Source organism: Phaenicophaeus curvirostris, chromosome 18, assembly GCF_032191515.1.
Source record: "Phaenicophaeus curvirostris isolate KB17595 chromosome 18, BPBGC_Pcur_1.0, whole genome shotgun sequence".
In the NCBI taxonomy this organism is placed as follows: Eukaryota; Metazoa; Chordata; class Aves; order Cuculiformes; family Cuculidae; genus Phaenicophaeus; species Phaenicophaeus curvirostris.
In genome coordinates, this window is record NC_091409.1 from 16249359 (window position 1) to 16270250 (window position 20892).

The following is a 20892-nucleotide window of genomic DNA, read 5'->3' on the forward strand; positions in this document are numbered from 1 at the left end:
TTGGAGTGTTTCACTAACATAGTAGCTGTTGAAAGACTGTTGCTGCATTTGGGTTTGCCCACTTCCTGTCTATTGGATTCCTTGTTTTCATCAAAACCGGGAGTGGGGAGAGAAATCCTGAACCTTTTGTCTCAGTTGTAAATAAAGACTGGGTTGCTGAGTTCTTAACTGACCTGGAACTTGGAGTGATGGACAGAGGTTGAGTGTCCTTCTTTCATGGCCCAGTCGCTACTGTTTGGACTACATTTTGGAAACTGTTCTGCTTGCTGACATCTGAGAACCCTTGTCGGAGAGATATTTGCCCTCATTACTTTCCGCAAACCAAAACCACAGAGGTCGCTTAACATCTGGCTTTGGGGGATTATGGGACATAAGCTTATGTTGTGTATGTCTTGATTAGTGATTGATATTTAATTGCATTTTTCAGGGGAATAAAATCAGCAGTGTTGATATTACAAAATGACAAAACATCCTCCGAATAGAAGAGGGATCAACTTTGAGGTGGGAGCCCAGTTGGAAGCCCGTGACAGATTAAAAAACTGGTATTTTTTTAAAACCATTCATATTATATTAACTCTTAAATCTTTAATATCTTAAACGTTTTGTTTTGGTACAATATGTAGAGTCCTAGTCATTGGTTTATAGGAAAGTAGTTAAAGAATGAAAGTTTGTATACCAGTGGTTGAAATGGGCGTTAGATGCTGCTGTGTTGTGCTGGCCTTGAGCAGAAGTGTGCTGGTGCTGTCTGTCTGTCTGGGGAGCAGAATGTGTGTGAACCTAGTCGGGCTGCAGATTGAGGTATGCCTGAATTCACACTATAAGTTCTGTGCTATGATTCAGGCTGCAGAGCCGTTACTGTGAAGAAAGAAATCCTTCACAGTATGGGATACCTAAGGTTGGTCCTCACTGTTTCCTTTCCCACTGCTGTGTACTTCCATAAGGCTTTAAAGTCTGCTTAAAATTGTTCTGGCCTATGCTTACCTGAGGGTGTTTGGCTTGAGAACTAGATGGTGTTCCACACGAAGCCTGCTCTAGACCCTGTCTTGCAGACCTCATTTGTGAGGAAGAATGATTTTCTTGATGAACCACTGCAGTAGGAAAAAGAAGAAAAAGGACCTACAAGTTAATTGGGCTAACTTTGAGCCTTGTAACTGATTTAGGAAGTCAGCTCAAAAGCTGGCATTTCATACTGCTCAGTGAATGAGACCTACAAGGACGGTTGCTGGAGACAAAGACTTTTAGTTGGGTTTTGTGAGTTCTTTAAGACCCCTTCTCTCTCCTGAAGCCAGCTGTGGCTGACTTGTGTGTAAGAGCCTGTGTGGGTCAGACCTGATGGTACTTGAGGCTTTGCAGCCTGTCCGCAGGCTAAATGTGCACAAGTCAGTGTTGAAAACCATGTGGACATCCCAGAAGGATGGAGCGCTGCCTTAGGCACGGAGCGCTTGTGTTTGCGTGCAGAGTATTTCTCTGCTTTCCAGGCATGAGGGGATTGGAATTGTGAAAATGAGTAAACATAGCTCTTTATGGAAAGAACACGAACTATGAACATTAAATCATAGTTGCGTGTTACACTGGTCTGAATCTGCACACATCTCTTGTATTCTTGAGCTCTGTGTGTGCAGCAAGGCAATAGTCACACCTACAGAAATGAGATTTCCCAACCTGTCTGTGGGGGAAGCTCATTAAAGATGCAGTTTAGTATAGGGTGTATTTGCACAAGGCTCATCGCCTGTGTCCATGACTGTTATCCTCCTGGCAGCTTTGGACAGCAGCAGTGTCCCAAAGTATGGGAGTGCACACCTCTTATGTGGGAGAACTTTGGTGGGGAAATCCAACACCTGCTGTACTTTCCACATATGCCTTGGCTTAAACTTGAGTTTTGACGTGCATTTCAAAAACCCCTTGATCTTTAATGACCTGTATGGTGCCCAGTACTTTGCAACTGTTTGACCTCAGAACTTCGTTATTAACTCTCCAGTTCTAAAAGTTTTCTTTTGCTACTAAGCCTTTGAAATCTGGGTCAGAAAGTCTATGTTTCCTTGGCTGATGCCCTGCATGTATTTCTGGTTTGGGGGTTTATGAACCGAAATTGGTAAGAGCTGGGATCTGAATTTTCCTTGGCAGTGTCAGTGATGGCAGGCTGGGTTTGTAGCGGACAGGGGGCTGCTCTCCTCCCCTCCTGCATTCACCAGCTGCTGTGAGAACGGGACTGCTCCATGGTGTGGCTACAGTGCACCCCTTTCATGTGGGTGCATGCCTTTCCCTCTGCTGATGCTTGCTTTTTCTGCTGCTGGACCTTCAGCTGTCCAGGCTTTTCTCCTGTGCACCATTGTTGCTGTGAGGGCGCTTCAGCCTCGGCAGCAGCCTCTCGTTGGAGCAGAGGGCTCGCTCTGCTCTCTGCGGTCAGCTCATGGGCCAGCATCGGCAGCAGTGCTTTGGGAAGTGTTACACCTGGTGCCCCATTTCCCTGCCTTTCATGGCAGACACTTGTGCCCTGAAATGCTGCTTTGGGACTCCCATGGTGTTTTGCATGTTATGCCAACCCTGCCAAAGACTAAAAAAATGTGTGTATGCCAGCAGAGCAGGCAGTGCAGAGCCCGCTCTTTGCCAGAGTGCAAGGTGACTTTTGCATGTTTAGAGCTCTTACCAAAGGCTCCAGGTCTGGAATCGTAATGTAGCGAAAGCGCACTTCAGTTCCTGGTGCTTGTCTGCCACTCCTAGACTCGAACTCCAGGGAGTGCAGTGGGTACTTCTGGTACTTAGCTGAATTCTCAGGGATTGTTTGATGCATCAAAGCTGTCATGAAAGGCTTGTGACGGTGTCTGACTTGAGGACATTGAAGGGGCAGAGCTCTGGCTGTCAGGCAGTGCCTGTGTGCTTGCCAAGAAGTCTCTTGGTGCACAGTGCTGGAGTTCGGAGGGTGGAATGGTGGGACTGCTCCAGCAGTGCATGCAGTCCTAGGTGGAAGGATCCTAGGGGTCTGGCTGTAACAATGTACACACACGCACTGTCCCGACTGAAGCGAGTCCTTGCTACACTTTGCATGGGATCATTTAAACTCCTGGTGCTGCCTGGCTGCTGACATCCTTGTACTGTAAAGAGGAGAGCTCTGCACTGAGCATCTGCAGTTGGTGAGTGGTGGCACCTCTTGTGTTACCTGCTTGTAATGACACCTATTTCGAATTCTTCTGTCTGTTGTGCAAGTAAAATGGATATGAAGAGACTTCTGATTCTGGTTGAGGCTCTTGAGTTTTGAGAAGAGCAATATTGTTAGAGTGCTGTACTGCCCTGTTAAGGAAGAGGTTCAGTCCTGTGAAGTTAATTGCTCGTTCTGTCAGGACTGTCTCCGTACTGAAGAGCTCAAACCCTGTAGCTTTTGTCCTTCATAGTGCTGGCTCTCTCAGCTGCTTCCTGTTCTCTCAGTGTTGCTTTGACTGCAGCAAGCTTGTCCTTTTCTAGCTGGGAGTGCTTAGGAAAGCTAAAGGGAGACAGACTGGTCCGGGACTGAGAGATAAGGACAGTGCCAGCAGTTTGGGCATCTTGGAGGTGTTTCCCTCACTGTTTTACCATCGCACAGGGCGTCAAAAGTTCCAGGCTCATCAATCCTTTTGAATTGAGCTGGAAAACCACTTGTTGCAGTCTCCCAGTACAGTGCAAAAAAAAGTTGTCTGATTTTAGCTTGTTTTTTGCAGTGTGATAGATAAATTTCAAAACTGTACAAGCTGGGGATTTTGGTTTTTTGTCTCTTGTCAAGAGGACCTGGGAATTCCAACCCCAACTGGGCTGTGCAGGAATGGAATACTGATTTTTGTCATTCCCTGTGCTTAGTGATAAACAATTGCTGAGATATCTCAGAATAAGCTGTGTTAAATAGCGCTGTGCTGTCGTCTGTGGAAAGCCTCTGAACGTTCCCTCCCTCCGTGAACCTATGCAGGCAGAGTGCAGGGCTACCTCAGCACAAAATACATTGATTGTCACATGAAGGAGGTTCCTTCCTTCCTAGGAAGCTGGTAACCTGGTAACCCAGGCGCTAGGCATCTCATGTTTGTCTTCCTCTCCTCTGCAGCCATTGCTGCGTCTGTGTTGATAATATATTGGGATGAACTGATGGCGTGGCTTGAGGCATAGGGCATCCAGCCTTAGGCAGGGCCTCGATCCCTATCTGGTATCAGTCTCCAGCAGGGCTGTTTGTAGCTCTTCTTGAACACGCCATGGCTGGACGTGCCTGAGATCTGCTGAAGGATTTCTGTCATAGGTAGGTTTGCTTTTCAGCTGTGTAGGACCGTACAGTGATGCTCTGCGGTGCACTGAAGTCTTAATTTGGACAGGTCTAGATGCTACTGTCAGTATCAGGTTTGATCCGTTTGAGATGCCTTTTCTTTCTGCTCCTTGTTCCAACTTTTTAAGTGTGATTTATCAGGTAAAGAATACTTATGGATTTGTTTGGGTTTTCTCTTCAGCCCTTTGTTCAGGAATTTGGTGGGGCCTTTCTTCCACAAATAACTGAAACCAATGACAAGGGAAGATTTCCTTGCACTGGTTTTGTGGAGGGGGAGCATCAGTATGTGGGACGTTGCCTTCAACAGGATAGGGAAATGTGCTATGGGTCTGAAGTACTGTAGTTACAAATTACCAATGCAATTAAAGAAATGTATAGTTTATAAGGTCTGCCTGACTAGAAACAACTGGGTTTGTCTCTTCTGAGACTCCTGTGCTTGCAGTGTACGGAGAGATTGTTATTTAAGAAGTCTCAGGACTTTGCAGATAAAATGTAACCTTGAGACTCTAAAATATGAATTAGGTTTAGTGTGCCTGCTAGGCTTCTGCTGCTGCGCGGGAGGATGGTTCGTGATCCCTGTTGATGGCTCTCTATGAGAGAAGTGGGTGTATTGACCTCCAGGTGTTACTCTTGATAAGAGGGAGCTGAAGCTGTCATTTTTGTGTGCATGTCAAATTTCTAGGTGTAGGGAAGGGTTTTCTGACTGCTGATCTCTAGTTACTTTTTTTCCCTGACTTTGGGCTAAGAACTCCTTAATTGTCTCCTCTTCCTGCAGCCAGCGCCTGCCTTTGCTGTTCAGTTTTGGGATTCATCCTGTGCTGAGCTCCTAGTCTTTTTGTAACGTCTTTATTACTTACGCAAGCAATACATCAAATAACACTGGGATTGTAGAAACGAAAGGTTCTTAGGTTTTATAACTGCTCCCTTATCACGCCTGATAAAGCAGATGTTCAGATATTTTGCTTTTGATGGTGCAGAAGGCCCTTTTTGTGTAGTGTTTTGTACTGTGGTGAAGTGTCCGAGACAGGAAACCTTATTCCTCACTGAAATATTTTAATCTGCCTTTTGACCAGGTATCCTGCTCTTATTGAAGAAATTGATTATGAAGAAGGAAAAGTCCTTATCCATTTCAAACGCTGGAACCATAGATACGATGAATGGTTTTGTTGGGACAGTCCTTATTTGCGTCCTTTAGAGAAGATACAGTTAAGAAAGGAAGGATTACATGAGGAGGAAAGTTGTGCGGTAAGTAGAAAACAGTTGTTAAGTTGCTTATCTGATGCTGCAATCCCTGCTGTGTAAGCTTTATAATTTATTTTAAATATTGGAAAGCTAATAATTTTGATGTTTCAATTAAGTTGTATGTTTCAGGCATTCTCAGATGAAAACACCTTTCAATACTGTCTTTTAGGGATTTCATGTAAATGACCAGGTGTTGGCATGCTGGTCTGACTGCCGCTTCTATCCAGCCAAAGTTACTTCTGTGAACAAAGATGGTAAGGAGTCTCTTTGGGTTTGGTCATGCTCATTAGTGATACACTTCTAACTGCATTCTAACCTTTTTACTTAGGTGGAGAGAGTACAGTGGGTGGAAAACAAATCTGGAAAGCCTTATTTTCAGTTATAAATAACTTTTTTAACCTAACATCCTTTTTATGAAATATAAGAACCTGCTGCTGGGATGTCCAGTCAGTAATCACTTTAAGTATGTGTTTAGGAAAAGTTGTTTCTTAAGGCTCATGTCCAGAGAAGCAGGTAACTGCAGTAACAGTGGTGTCAGAGCTGCAGAACCCCTTTGCAAATACAGTGGGGGGCAAAGTACAGCCATGCTCCTGCTTTTTGAATACTGTAAGTAACCATGAAGGAGTTGTTCCTGTGGCGTATTAAACAGACACGGACTCTGCTTTCATTTCAAGCTGAGACCAAGTTTATTGTTACAACCTCATCTTTATACCTTAGTGAAATGTCAAGAACAGTCCTGCAAGTCCTTCATAAAAATTTCCACAGCTGTTCTTCTCCTTCCCAGCTCCTCGTGACCACTGTTATTGTTTCTGTGCCTTCTTGTTTTTGCCACTGATGTTGAATTTTCTCAGGCTGGAGGCTAGCTGGTTATCAAAGCTCTCTGCAGTTTTATCTCCAGAGGCTCTGCAGCATTCGTGGTGATTCTTGCTCAGCATCTCTTCTGACAGTTCCCATGCTGTACTTTCTGTAGATTGACTGTGTGTTGTCAGAGCAAGGAGGCAAAGTCTGTGGGGTATTTCACCAAAAATACTTCAGGATTTTGAGGAGAGTAGATTTAAGGAGCAGCTCCGAGCTCAGACCTGCACCTTGATGCTTACCACTGTTTGTCTCTTAGATGACTTGCGATAAGACTGCTGCTGTTGAAGTTTTTAACAGCATAGATAAAGCAGCTGTTATCAAAAGCTAAAAATGCTGCTAGAGTATTGGAGCCATTAGCAGGTGCTCTCTTAAATAACTTCTGATCTTTAATGCCTATGTTTTGTTTTCAAATTGTAGGTACATACACTGTGAAGTTTTATGATGGTGTAGTTCAGACTGTCAAAAACATTCATGTCAAAGCTTTTTCCAAAGATCAGGTAAGTGTTGCATTTGTGCTGCTAGTGTATTCTAGAATTAACAGTTCTAGTGACTGGATTTGATGAATTATAAAATAAAATATGAAATGAATGAAACCCCTGTATTGCTTGCATGCAATAGATATGAAATAAAACCTATTAAAGTGAAAAGGTTGGACAGATCTTCATGGGATGGTTTGTAAAGCTCTTGGGTTCGTGTTTTCATGACTGCTCCTCTTTTAGTTAAAGAAGTCATAGGCATATAAATAAAACAGTTTCTAAACCATCTTGAGATCTTGGTGTGTGTTCCTTTGTGGTAGCTGTAGCCTGTGCTTTTAGTCATTCCTTCTGCATTTAGTTTTTGGAACTTCAAATTGGAATAAAGGAATTTAATCCTTTTCCTGCAACACAAGTTTTAAATAGAGATTTTGGTAATTAAACAGTTGTGAAGAGGCAAACGGTTACTTGGAGGTCTCCAGATGTGCGTATCTGCCAGGCTTGGAGGGAAAACTAAGTCAGATTTTCTACAAAGCGCTCTTAATTGCTTTCCAGTGGCAATAACTGCCTGTTTGAGGGTTGACTGAGAGTTGACCGATGGTCACAAGGGACTCTACTAGTAGAGTTTTAATTGCCATGAGAAATCTACCATATTTAACCTTAAATACTTGATATTGAACCATCTTTTGAACTATTCTGCATAAGAGAGGCAAAATACTTTGTCTTTTCTTCAGGGAGTTTCATATTTCTGCATAGCTTTGGGTGAGTTTAGAAAGGAGTTTAGGTTTTCTTCTCCCTGTAACCTCTGGCTGGGAAGTTTTCTCTGAACCAAGAGATAGGAATGTTTTCTTCTGTCCTTTAGTACAGAAAAGCATAAAGGGAGAATTTCCTAGTGAGCTCTGTTCACACAGTTGAAAGTCTCCCCACTGGAGAGCTCAAGATTCGATTGTGACTGGAAGTTTTTCAGGGTGTGGATTGGGGCACAGCACTGATGGAGGAGCGTGCTGGCAGTGGGAGGAGAGCATCTTATTCCTGTTCATTGGTAGGAAGGCCTGTAGCCACGAAGGACACAGGACTGGTATCTTAGCTGTTAAGAATGAAAAAGAACAGCTCAACCCCTCCAGTTCCTAAAGGGAGCAGTGCAAGCTGGTTGTCTTTTCTTTGATGGCAGTGTTACTCTGTCCCTATGTGAGTGTCTTGACACGCTGTAAACGCTGATCACATGCACTGCATGAATACACAGCTTTAAGAGTTCAGGACATGCTGAGATACAGACACACAGCATGTATGGTTCAGTTTCTTGGGAATAATTTGATGAAGGTGGTTCGCACGTGTTCCAGTACCACCTACTTGATTGACATCAGGTGGTTCAGCTTCATCAGCTTATGAAGCCTCCTGTGTGAAGGTTGCGTTTGAGTTTTTTTGCTAATGTATGAGTTCCAGCTGAAGCTGTAGTGTTTAAGGAATTTACAGAAGGCACGTTTTCATGGAGTCGGGAAAAAGTGGTGCTCAGACACCTATGAAGGTGAAACACTTCCTTCTCCTTCGTGTAATTGTTTTCATGAAATACACATTGATTTGATCTCATGTTTTTTAAAAGTGGTTGGTTTTTTTCCTCTTTGTGCCAAGTATGGTTGAAAGAATACAGAACATGGATCAGATTGTACATTCTCTGTTTGATTGCATCAAGGTTATTTCTTAGGACTGTGGTCTGAAAATGACAATCTGAAAAGGTGTCAGGCCATATACCCCACGTGTGGATGGGAATCTTGGTGTGGGAAGTGGTGGGATGTCATGTACTACGAGGAGACAGCAAGTCTTCAGTGTGTTCTCAGGATCTTGTAGAACAAGTGGGCTGTTCCACTTCCTTCCCCAAAGATGAATCTAGAGGTCAGCCTTTCCCTTGAGCAGAGTTGAAGCTTGTTGTGCCTTGCAGAACTGTGACTGGAAAGGAGGATGATTGCTGATTAATGCTTCAAGTTGTTAGGCAACAGGAAGAGGGAAGTTAGTTCAGTGGAAGGCAGTGTTGATATATCCTCAAACATAAATTATTAATCCAGGCACAAAGTCAGAAGGTTGCTGCTCATCAGAACAGAAAAGTTCTGGGGCAGCCTGAAGCAGGGTCATTGGGAGGGGACACAGACTAATGTGAAACCTGATCCCAAAAGAGAAGGGACGGGGAGAGGCAGTGGCCCCTTGGAACAGGCGTTTTCTTCCTGGTTTGGTGGTGTCATACAGGAACTGTGGGGAAATGAGGTGGCAGCCATGTGGTGTGTCAGCAACTTTCTGGCCAGGGACTGCTGGGGATTTTCATGTGCTCTCACACCAAACACAGACTGCAGAAGGACAAAGTTGAAAATTCTGGTTTTGAACTTTTATGTGTAAATTTTAACATCCTGTGGTTGCTGGTGAAATTGGTGATTGCAGTTGCTTTGCCTGAGTCTTTATTTAGCACACTTCGGTAGCAGTGACAGCTACAAACTAAATATCAGTCCGTTTCAAATGAGGCATTCTTGAGAAAGGAAGTGGGTTTTTTGCATCCAGGTGCTGCTGAACTGTTTGTCCTTCTCTGTGCTCTTGACTCCCACTCATTCTTCAGTGTCCCACTAGGCTGAAGCAGCGCTGCACGAGCTGGTGTGGGCCTCACCAATGCATGTGTTATGGTTTAACCCCACTCAGCTAAATCTGAGCAGCTGCACCTCTTCCCCTCTGCCCTCCGAACCCTCAGGGAAAGGGGAGAGGGAAATGAAAGGAAAAAGACTTAAGGATTGGAAACTAGAACTAAAGCTTTAATGAAATGATAATGATAACAATGGAAATAATTAGAAAGTAATAAAATATAAACAAATAAATGAGATCCTGGCCCCCACCCTTTAATGACTCCATCACCACAAATGCTGCAGAGCAGACTGGAGGAGAGGGGTCCACAGCTAGATGGGAGCTAGACTCAGGAACTGGATTCAGAAACACACGGATTCAGGATCAAGAGCAACAGATGGATGTCAGCCATTGCAGAAGAGAACAAGACTCTTGATCTCTCAAATTTATACATAGTATGTCTTATATGGGATGGAATCTTCTGTTGGTCCATTTAGGTTTACCTGCCCTATGTCCCCTTCCTCACAGGTGTGCATTCTTTTCTGCCAGGTTGAGGATGGAATTGGTTAAGCATAAACATTGGTCTTTTTGCATACCAATGCCCTGTGTTAACACTTTAGAGAAGAACACTGTCTCAAAAACTTGCCATTTGTTTTCAGAGAATGAAGTTACTTACAGCATGTAAGTTAGTCATAAAACTGTCTAATTTACCTCAAACTACAACAGCATGGGAGGAGATAAGCAGCAAATCTCTTACACCACTGAGTGCATCTGTTGCACTGTCCTGTTGAAGCTGCGTGGGACCTTGAACAGCTTGAGTGCCTCCAAATTTTAATCTGTGGGTTGTAATAAGAATGTATGCTTGTATCCTTTGAAACACTGGGCAGGATTGCGGGTCTGCTACATACAAAGGTGGAGGAGGACTTTCAGATTGTAAGTTAATTTTCATATGTCATTCTTTTTATTCTAGAATATTGTGGGGAATGCTAAGCCTAAGGAAAGAGGTAATGAAATTCCATCATCTCCTGAAAAACGGGAGAAGTTTAAAGAACAGAGGAAAGCAACAGGTAATTCAAAGAAAGACAAGGATGAAAAGACATTAAAGACTGAGAAGAGAGTTAAGCAACCTGATAAAGAAGGAAAAGTGATAGCGATCTCAGAAAAAGGCAAGGCCTCTGAAAAGAATATATCTAAGAATGGAAAAGAAGATAAAGAGAATATATCAGAGAATGATATGGAATATTCAGTAGATACACAAATTGAGAAGAAGGCTGAGAATGACAACGTAAAGAGTCCACAGGAGAACACAAAAGACACTAAACGGAAACGTGGAAGACCGCCAATACCACCTCCAACAGGTACGTAGCTAAACTTACGCTTTAGGGCATGTATTGGAACCCTTCAGGACTTACCGAAAGGTGTGGAAAGTATCTTGCTCTTTCACAGCCTCTAGAAACTGTGTGGAGAGCACACTTGTTAAACAGGTTTGGATCTACAGGGGTTTGGTCAGAGATCAGAGTTAGGCAAGTAATCTTGATATGTTATAGAACATGTCTGCAGTGAAATGAAATGCTAGTATGTTTGGAAAGCCAGGTGAACCTGTTTATGCAATTCCAGTATTTTACGTTGTGTTGTTTGGGAATTTATGTTTTAAAGCGCTTGCAGTTTCATATCCAGTCAATTTTCATCTTCTCATCTAAATATGTAGAGCCAAGTTCTCAAACGCTGCAGCCCATAACTTTGGAGTTAAGGCATCGGAAAATACCTAAAGGAGGTGAAGTTCCTTCAAAGCGTCCCAGGATTGAAAAAAACTTGTGTGAGTACTTGTTTCGTATTCAGATCTTGTGGTATTTGTACATATAAATTCTCAAAGCTTAAGTGGAGGGGGAGAAAAAAATCTGTAGTGTTAACGTTGAGCTGAGAGACGTGAAATGGTTGAAATGCAGCACCTGTTTTTCTTAAATTGGACATTCATATGTATCATCATCCTGCTGCAAGTCCTTCCTAAGTGGAAGCAGGATGTGGGTAAAGGAATCACAAGCTGCGAGTCATGAAATTCGCAGGCATAGAGGAGGCAGTGATACCCCCAATATGTAGAAGGTTGAAAGCCTTTTTTTAATTGTAGAAGCTCTTTAGTTATGACATGCAATATCTGCCACATTGCTTAGCAAAGAAACTTTAATGCTAGATAAATATTAATATTGCTGCAATCTACTAGCGTCTGCTGTATTTTGGTATGCTCTGTACTGTGTCAGTGAGGGTGCTGACAGTCTCTAGCGGTATCGTGAACTAGGAGATGAAAGTCTGAAGATGGCTGTCTCTGTCTTTCCCTTCATTAAGACCACAGTCTTAGAATTTCAATATGTGGATGTTGCCCAGCTTAGGGTCAGAGTTGTTTGTGTGTCTGAAATGTCTCTTCTGACTTCTTGTGTTCCTTATTCCTGAGGGACAGTTGCTGTTGAAAGCAATGTTTTACCAGTAGGGTGTTGACCTGTGCTCTTACTTCACGTTTGTTACTAAAAGAAAAAGCTCAGACCTCTATAGGGGGGCTTTTGCACTGTTTTTATGCTTATTTGTAACTTAATATGACTGTAGCCTTGAGAGAGAGCTCTGATCATCAGGGCTGTTTACCTTCTGCTCTTAACCTTACAAAACAGATTTTCATGCTGTCACTGGGAGGGGAGGTCTTTACATGTGCTTGTGAACTATTTAGTAATCCCGTAAATGCATGGTACTATTGAGTTTGTCTGTTCCAGCTCAGGAAAAAGTGAAGAACTCTTCAGATAACCCTGAAAGAGACCAGAACAGGAGACGATCTTCAAGACTCTCATCTAGTGCTAGCCATGAGATTATAAATACAGATCATGTCGCAACTTCAGCTGAAATTCAGCCTTTGAAAGATGCAGTATCTAACCAGAAGGACTCAGAGAAGGGTAAGCACATTCCTGGTGCACTCCGGGTTTGTTGTGGTGCAGCAGTCATCTGTCTCATTGTTGCAAGCACTGGATTCTCACTTGCACATCCTGCAGGCTCTGTATTTGCAATTAGAACCTAATTGTGTCGCAGTGCAGAGAAGACTTGAGGAAAGTTTGTATCTCTGTCTGCTGTCCCGATTGCCTTTTGCTGTTGAGTCCCTCTCCATCAGCAACCCTAGCATTTCCCTTCTGTGGTGGGAGCTTTTCCAGTAGAGGGGTGACTGGCTGGGAGAACAGGCCTTGCAAAGGGAGAGCTCCATAGGTTGTAAGATAACTTAAAGGAAATATTGTGGTGGTTATTTTTTGTGTTCTTTTTTCAAGGGATATAGGTTATGCTTGTGAAAATGGGCTACTGCAAAGTCTTAACACTTTTAGGTTTAAGAAATACCCTGCATACTATATATAAACATACAGTTAATCCTCTTGTTGAAAACTGAGAACACTAAATGGGTGCTTGGATCCTTAGATTGGGCGAAGATGATTCTCCCTTGCTCTACCCTGTGCTTTGCTCCCTTTGCCTTTCAAGGAGAGCTCCAGTACTGGTTTGAGGAGGCCTGTGCTGTTTCAGGCTATAAAGCATTAGCAGCCTGTGTGTTTCTAGGCAGCTCTGAACTTAGAGGTGTGCTGCAAGTAGCTGTCCCAAAAGCTCGGTTTTGTGTTAATAAAATGGCAAGTTGGTGGATGGATGTTTGTCTCCACTGTGATGGGATGAACACACAGCACTGTTCTGGAATGTGCTTTTTTACTCAACGGTGCATTTTACTCAGCGACAATTTTTTCCTCCATTCTAGTCCAGTTAGAAATTCCTGCTGAATCTGACCCAAGTTTCAGTGAAGAAGGAGGTCCTGGAAACACATCCTGTAGCGTGGCACTCGGTACGGATGCCAGTTTACAGGAAGAAAAAGTTGGAGACACCGAGTCTTCTGCTGCTGTTGGAACTCAAGAACCTTCTGCTGCTACAGGTTCAAACTTTAATTTCATATGTGATATTGATGCATTTGTTAAAGCAGTTGATGCTTTGATTTCATGCTTGCACAAGCGTCACTAACAGAAAACTGCATTCTTGCAATGTTAACCACGGAGGGCAGAATGCATGTTGTTACTCCTTACAGACTCAGTTTTGATCTTATGCTTTGGAGTTTACTTCCAAAAAGTGAAAGTCCTGACTTGTAAATGATTGAGTATAGTATTTTTAGCATTTGAATGGTGCAGTTAACAAACGTTTGTTTTGGGTGTGTCATTTACTGTTTGTAATTCTGAATTAAGTTGGACCTGATCTTAAAAGATCAGGTTATTTAGTCATGTCTGGGAATCCTGCTTGTGCGTTTCTCTGTCCTTATGGTTTGGTTCTGGTATGTTGAAGCTCTGGACTCTTTAAAGGTTGTGGTGCAAATTTTTGAAAAAGTTCAAACATCTCAGTGTCTGTCTATAACACATTTTTTGCTTTCTCTGAGCTGTTAAGTGAACTTGCCGTGCTTTTTCAAATGCAAGTTTCCTGTGCAGACAGCAGACTGTGTGACATAGTGCTGTCCCATGGCTGCTTCTTGTTAGTTGTATCTGCAGTGAACTGGGGAAACCTGAACTACAAATCCCCTATTTCTGCTCTAAGAAGCTTAATTTTTAGTGGAACATGACATTTAAAGGGATTTACAGTTGCTCAGCATTGCTGGAGTAGTCTGCTAGTTTCCCTCCTGTTTGGTTATTCCAGATTTACCTCCTACTTACAAGTGTCTCCTTTCACCCACTTCTTGCTCGTGTTGGAATCTTGTGCTTCAGACAAGCAAGTAAAAGTGGTGGCTCCAGCTTAGGTGTGTGAGAATGTGCTCAGGTACAGGCAGGGCTCCACGTGGATGCAGTGAACAGAATTGCTCTGAGGTGAAGCATGCAGGACTTGCACTGTGGAGGCCTCTTCTGGGAGGTACAGCAGCTCTGAAAGCGAGAAGGATTTTTAGTATGTCTGAAAACAGTCACTTTCCAGCCTCTGACAAACTGCTGAGGCGACGTGGCAAAGCTTTCTACTACAGTCGCCTTTTGGACATGCTTTATGTAGGGAAACAATAAAATAAAATACTTTTTAACTGCAGTGATCTTGCATGACAAACTCATTGTGTTACATAATGCTTTTTTTAGTGGATAACTGTTTAGACTTTTATTTTGTTAAATCCTGCAAATTTTCAGTTTGAAGTGCAGCATTTTTAAGATGCTGCTTCGCTTTTCTGTAATTTTCTGGAGGGATTCCTCGAATTATGGATTGGCAAACCACACTTGGATAAGATCTGAGAATTTGAAGAATATTAAGCCTTGGCTTTTGAAAGTAACGGTGTGGGAAAGCTGTGTTAATGATTACAGATGTTCTTCCAAACAGTTAATCCAGTGTTAAAGCATCTGCTGCCATTGTCTTTGTAAAGGAATCCAGAAGTAGTCACCGAGCATTCTCAGAAAGATGCTGCTTAATCCCGTAACGTGTGATCACAACACTTTAGGGTTAGCGGTCAAGTACTATTGCTCAAAAAGCCTCCTGCAGTGGCATCTCTTTTCTCACTTCAGGACTCATTTAGGACTTGGAGCTGTTCAGGGTGTTTCCTAATCCCTTAGTTTCAAGTAAGCATGAAATCAAAGATGTATTAAAACATTGATAGTGGTGCGCATGAACCTGAGTAGCTGTGTGGTATCTTCAGAGAAGATTGCTTTACCTTAAAAATTGCAGTTTGGGAACCTGAGTCAAGGGCTGTAATGCAGTGAGATCAATACGTGCTTGATGTTGGCAGTTACAGTGAACAAACCACTCTGGCTGCAAAAAACACACAGGCAGGCAGGCTTGGGTGTGTGACACTGCTACTGCTCTGTATTTGCTGATGGAGAATCTCCTTCTGTGAAAGTACGCATTTAAGTTCAACAGTTAAACTAAAATACCAACAGCTTTTTATTTTCTTCCACCTGGCTCTTTACATTCTAATGAGATTACAGGTAAAGCCTGCAGTTGCTTGGTTTATCCCTTGAGCTGGTGCAGTACATGCTGGGCTGAGGTGTAGTATTTCTCGAATGTAATTTTGGCAGCAGGTAGATAGGGCAGAACACCATTATAATGCTGGTGTGTAACTGGAATCAGTGGGAGTTCAAAAGACTGTGGTCCCTTTGGATAGCTTTTGCCATTATTGCCACTTCCCTCTGGCTTCCTAGTGTGTGTGGCTCAGCATCTGTAATTTGAGCTTAAATTGGGGAGAAGTCCAGCTGCATGTGTGACACCAGCATGCATGACACCAGCATGCATGGGTCAATCACACTGCTATGATGTGTGTAGCGTGGACTTCTCCTGAGCTTGCTTAATTGGGCACAAGCCATAAAGCTGTGGGAATGCTGTGTGGTGCGCGTACCTGCCCAAAGCCTCTGGTGGAGCTCCTGCGCTCCTGACGCTTCTGTCACTGCTCGAGTGAGCAGGACTGAAGTTCATTCAGGAGTATGAGCTCACATGGAATTCTGACCCGAAGTTTAGCACTGTGGCGGGTCTGAAAATCCACACTTCTGACTGTGTTTTTTGTTTCATTTAACTAAAAGCATCTCATCTAACGTTAGAAATGCCAGATATGCACTGGGTATCCAGATGTGGCAGGCAGGTGCTTTTGTTGGAGAAAGCTCTTAAGGATGGGAAATACAAACTTTACAGGGCAAATTTTAAGTAAATACTGTCACCTGAAATACAAAAAGCTACATTTCTATACTTAATCAACATTTAAACTGTTCTTAACGAGTGGTTTGTTCATACAAGAGTTCTAAAATATGTAGATCTCATCATGGATAAATATTCTGTAGTTAAAAGTGATTTTGTCTTTTCCTGTACGTGCTTCTGTCTTTCCTGTGGCATCAGGTCTGTGCACTCTGGTGCCGATCGAGCCTGACAGGAGCAGCAATGCCCAGGCTCTTGCCTGGTTGCAGCGTGCCTGTTCGACAGAGGCCCCTTGGCATGGGATCTATAAACAACTCAAAATCACCAGTGACTTCCTGCTCCTGAGGTGCTGGTGAAGGAGTCTGAGCATGCTGTCCCGGAAGTAACGAGTGTTGGAGGCTGGAGGCTGAGTTAATTCGCTTTAGGGATCATTACCAAGAGAATAGCGATATCTCCAGATACTGACTGTGGTGTCAGGCAGTAAAGTTCTGAGGCTGCCATGTGCATTAGAGATGTTGGGTTTGGGAAGGGAGATTGGGATATAGTGTCAGAGGAAATGGGGCAGGTGGAACAAAGAGGTAGTTCTGCCATACAAGATTCCCACAAATTAAAGCATGGAAGTTAAGGTCAGTGATAACGTCACGTACTTAGAATGAGTACAGTGTTGTGACCCAGTAGTAACATTTTTCTTTGTAGGCTTTAATTCTAGTTGCTTGGTTGGAATTCATTCTCCTCCTGTAGGAAGAAATACTACAAACCATAATAAAATTAATAGACTCATAGAATGGTTTGGGTTGGAAGGGACCTTAAAGCCTATCCAATTCTAACCCCCTGCCAGGGGCAGGGACACCTCCCACTGGATCCAGTTGCTGCAAGCCCCATCCAACCTGGCCTTGAACACTGCCAGATAATAACAACCGTCATTTTCTTCGCTGTGTTGTGTTAGTATTGTTTTGGCACAGATGAGTGATGTACCCTGGCAGTAGTTGCATGATGCCTAGGAAGAATGTAATTTTTACAGCATTTGAATATTAGGAATTATTAAGGATAAAAGTTCTTTTCAGAGAGTGTTTTCCCAGTTGCTTGGTGGGAGATAATTCAGATTTGTGGTAGTTGCAGACATTTGTCACAGCAAATAACAATTTGGAGTGATTATGTGATTGTTATGTTTTGAAATGTAGGTGTCTGCTGTGTTCTGAAAAGGCAATACCGTGGTGCTTGTCAAAGGTTAGGGGTTTTTTTAAGTTTTCAGCAAAATTCTCATTAGTTGTGTGTTTTATAGGGTAAAAATACTGTTTGCTGAGTTTTGGCTCCTCTGATGTTTAGTAACCAGAGTTGATATTTAGGATTTAGCTGAAGGAAGTTATCTTTCCAAAAACTGGGTGACAGTCCATTGGCAAACATTTACAGCAGTTAAATGTCTTTGTCATAGATGTGAAAACAGGCATAGAAGTGCTTTGCAGCTGTTGATGTGGCTTCACTCGTACAAACTGATTTGACTTCAGAGGTGAGCTACCATTCCTTTGCACAGATCTGCTGTCATGTTTGGAGTTGTGTTCCCCAGAACTCTTGAAGTGACTTTATTTGCATAGACACACCCCAGGGATTTCATTTGCCTCACACTTAACCACGTTTTCTAATTTTGTTTTGAGTTTCAGTCAAGGAGAAGCATAATATCTTTGCATCCAGTTTGAGAGCACAACTGTGGATCCTGCAGTTTACCTAGGTAGGCTTGGATTCCTTTAAGGTAGTGTAACAGTTGTTGTTTTAAGCCTAACAGTATAGCACATAAAGAAGTCCATTGCCTTGCCTGCTTCGTTTCTTAGAGCTGGATGCCATGATCCAGGCAGTGCATTTCAGCCACACCTCAAAGTATAGGTAAAGCCTTTACATCTCTAGAGGTACCCCGAGGTTGATGCACAGCATGCGTACAAGCACTTTGTTCAGTACAGACTGCCGTGTTTTTATTGTTACATGTTTAGTGCCAGCACAGGGAAAATGTGGTGAGTGGAGGGTTGGATAAGACACTGAGCAGTCTTACGTTGTCAAAATAATGCTCAGGCTGAAAAATCACAACTTTGTGATCAGGTAATGATCTGTGATTATTGATGCTGTATCTATGTATTACACCAAGCGTCTGCTTTACGTAGGTGAGTGGATTCTGGACACACTTGGAAATGCCTGGATGCTGTCCTTCCTACAGAGGTTTGAGAGAGCGATTAGGCAAGATGGCCTTCGTTTCACAGCTGAGATCTTGTAAGGCAAAAGGTTTTGGAAATAAACGAAGAAACATAGGTTGGGTGCTGAAAGCAGCAGGAACGCTTTGGATGAGCTTAAAAACAACACAACAAACAACAACAAAGATTTCAGAAGAACTTAGACGAAATCAGTAGGCAATTAATGAGGATGCCAGCCCAGTGATGTGAAGCAATCCAAACCAAAATGTACCAAGTGTCGGCTGGGCTAAGTAGAGGTTGTATTTAACATGGGGCCTGTTAGAACAGATGTGTTCCTAGCAAGCACTGGCTTCAAAATAGCTCGTAGAATTTTGAAGTTGACTCTGCTGGACTGGCAATGTTTGACCTCGCAGGTCAACTTCACATCTGTGTGAACAGATGAAAACATGAGAGATGAGGTTTTATCTTTGCTATCCAGAATCACCTGTGCAGTTACCCTGGGATGCATAAAACTGAGGTCTGTGATTCAAGAAACGTAGTGGTGACAAACGAAATAATCATGACAATAATGCAAGCGGAAGCACCAGAAGACACTTGTTCTGGAGAGACTCCATGTGTTCAGTGTCACAGTAGGTGAGGAAGTAATTTTATCTTTGCTTAGTATTTCTGTGGAGACCAGGAAGCAGAGGCTGGAGTCTCGCCAGTTTAACAAACAGATCTAAAGGTTAGAGGCAGTAGCACGGCCAGCTTTTTTGAGGGGTAAATGCTCAGAGCTATGTGTGCTGTTGGCTTTCTGGGGCAGCTTCCTACTGTGGTGCAGAGATGCCTCAGGATGGCAGGCCTTCAGCCTGGATAATGTGCTGCTGCCATATATTCCTGTCCCAGCAGGAGCCAATTCAAACAGAATTGGTGGTGATGGGGGAAAAAAAAAAAATCCCTTGTGGCCTCAGAAGCTTTGTGTGATGACACTTGACAGTGAGCTTACTGCTAAATGTGATCTCAGCTTGAACCCTGGATCATGCAGCACAGTGAGCAGTGTCAGAGGTGCTGACTGAAATGCTGAATGGGTGGGTTTCTGTGTAATGAGAGTTAAAGGAGATGCTGTGCTTTGAGCCTGAGTCTGTGCTTTATTTTGTAATGGCTAACGGAATGCCAGGTTAGGAGAGTTAATTGTGGCTATAAACAGCGAAGAAATGGCAGGTGGAAGCTCTGTCATTAACTTCCCTCTCTACTTGGAGGGAAACAACCATGTTCTGAAACACCATGCTCTGAAGCTAATACAGCAAAACATCTCTGTAGAAACCAGTTTAGTACCATGTGTTGTGAGCACAAACTGTGTCTGTGTGTAAGGATGGCAGTTTACCCTATGGGAACTGTGTAAGGAGTTGGCTGTTGGAGCACTGGCTGGGAGTGCTGGCTCCTTGGGGGCTCTGCTGGGTGGTGGGGCTGGGCACCAGCCTCCCTCTGTGCCCTGGCACCACCAGCTCTACTATGCGACTCGTAAAGAAGTGAAACACCCCGAATGCGGTCCTGATGGAAATAATTTAAACTGGGCTTCAGGCTATGTGGAATTGTCTGGGGCTTTACTACTCTGAATCTTTTCCTTTTGCATGTTGCAGTAAGTTTTTGTCTTATTTCATTTCCCTTACCCTCTGTTTTGAAACTTCAGGTGATGTGACCCTGTGCTCCTCTCCTAACTTGTAGCTGCTCAGGTAGAAACCATTCTCTGTATCTTCTCAGAGATTTGTGCATCTCAGTGGAGGGGAAGTGCTCTGAGATTGAATACAGGTCTTCATTTTGACAATTGTGTTGTGGTATAATAGTTTCCCTTGACATTTTTGTACTGTTTTTTGGCTTAAATCTTTGGACCCCATTACCCCTTTCTGCTGCAGTGGAGCTTCTTCATCTTCGTGTCAGTTATTGGACAGAAACAAGCTTGCTCTCGTTGTCCTGAGTACTGGTTTTTAGCTTTGTAGCCAAGAGAACTTTTTCTGGGCTGGCTTTTCTGAAACACACAGGCTGTTTAACTGACTTATCTGTAATGGTTTTCATTCTTTATGAATGCAATTTTTGATGGTGTATGGTGTATTTCCATTTTGGTTGTCATTCTGCAGGTGTGATCCAGTAGTCTGGCTTTAGTGCAGTCTTACGGCCGTAATTACTTGAAGCAGCATCCCTGTCGGGATGTTCTTGATATGGCTGTTCTGAAACTTCTTTTCCTGTCTCTTTGTGTCATTGGGACACCCAAAAGCAATGCCTTCAGTTCACTATTTTCCTCTCAAAATTAACAGACTATCCTTTCTTTTAACTAGGCTGTTGTGCAAGTGACTTCCTAATGCTTCCTTGGGCTCTGTAGAACAGTTGCTTCTTTTTTCTCTGGGAATAACTTCAAGCTTTGTTTCTTTGTCGTAACACACTACTTGCGAACAGTGTGCTTCAGACACATCTATCTAGGATGCTTTTCCTCGCTATGACAGAACCTTTCAGCAGGCAGCTCAGGAATGTTCATGTACTAAAAATTCCTGATTGAGCTATCCTGCTTTCTTGTGTTGACACGGCTTTTCCTGCCCCTGGTCTTTGTGTTCCTGCATGTGTGTGCTTGGGGAAAGTAATTCTTTCTGCATTT

General features: G+C 43.1%; 1 protein-coding gene across 6 annotated transcripts in view; it reads left to right on the forward strand.

Annotated features, from left to right (window-relative positions):
• The window catches only part of PHF20 (PHD finger protein 20), a 67540-nt gene that overhangs the window by 14792 nt on the left and 31856 nt on the right, over positions 1 to 20892 (forward strand). For all 6 annotated transcript variants that reach the window (XM_069872182.1, XM_069872183.1, XM_069872181.1 and 3 more), the window contains 8 exons: positions 428 to 542; positions 5353 to 5524; positions 5691 to 5775; positions 6797 to 6876; positions 10421 to 10808; positions 11159 to 11266; positions 12207 to 12383; positions 13217 to 13387. In XM_069872182.1, the coding sequence (XP_069728283.1) occupies positions 460 to 542; positions 5353 to 5524; positions 5691 to 5775; positions 6797 to 6876; positions 10421 to 10808; positions 11159 to 11266; positions 12207 to 12383; positions 13217 to 13387 (1264 nt within the window). In that variant the 5' untranslated portion in view covers positions 428 to 459. The remainder of the gene's footprint in view (positions 1 to 427; positions 543 to 5352; positions 5525 to 5690; positions 5776 to 6796; positions 6877 to 10420; positions 10809 to 11158; positions 11267 to 12206; positions 12384 to 13216; positions 13388 to 20892) is intronic.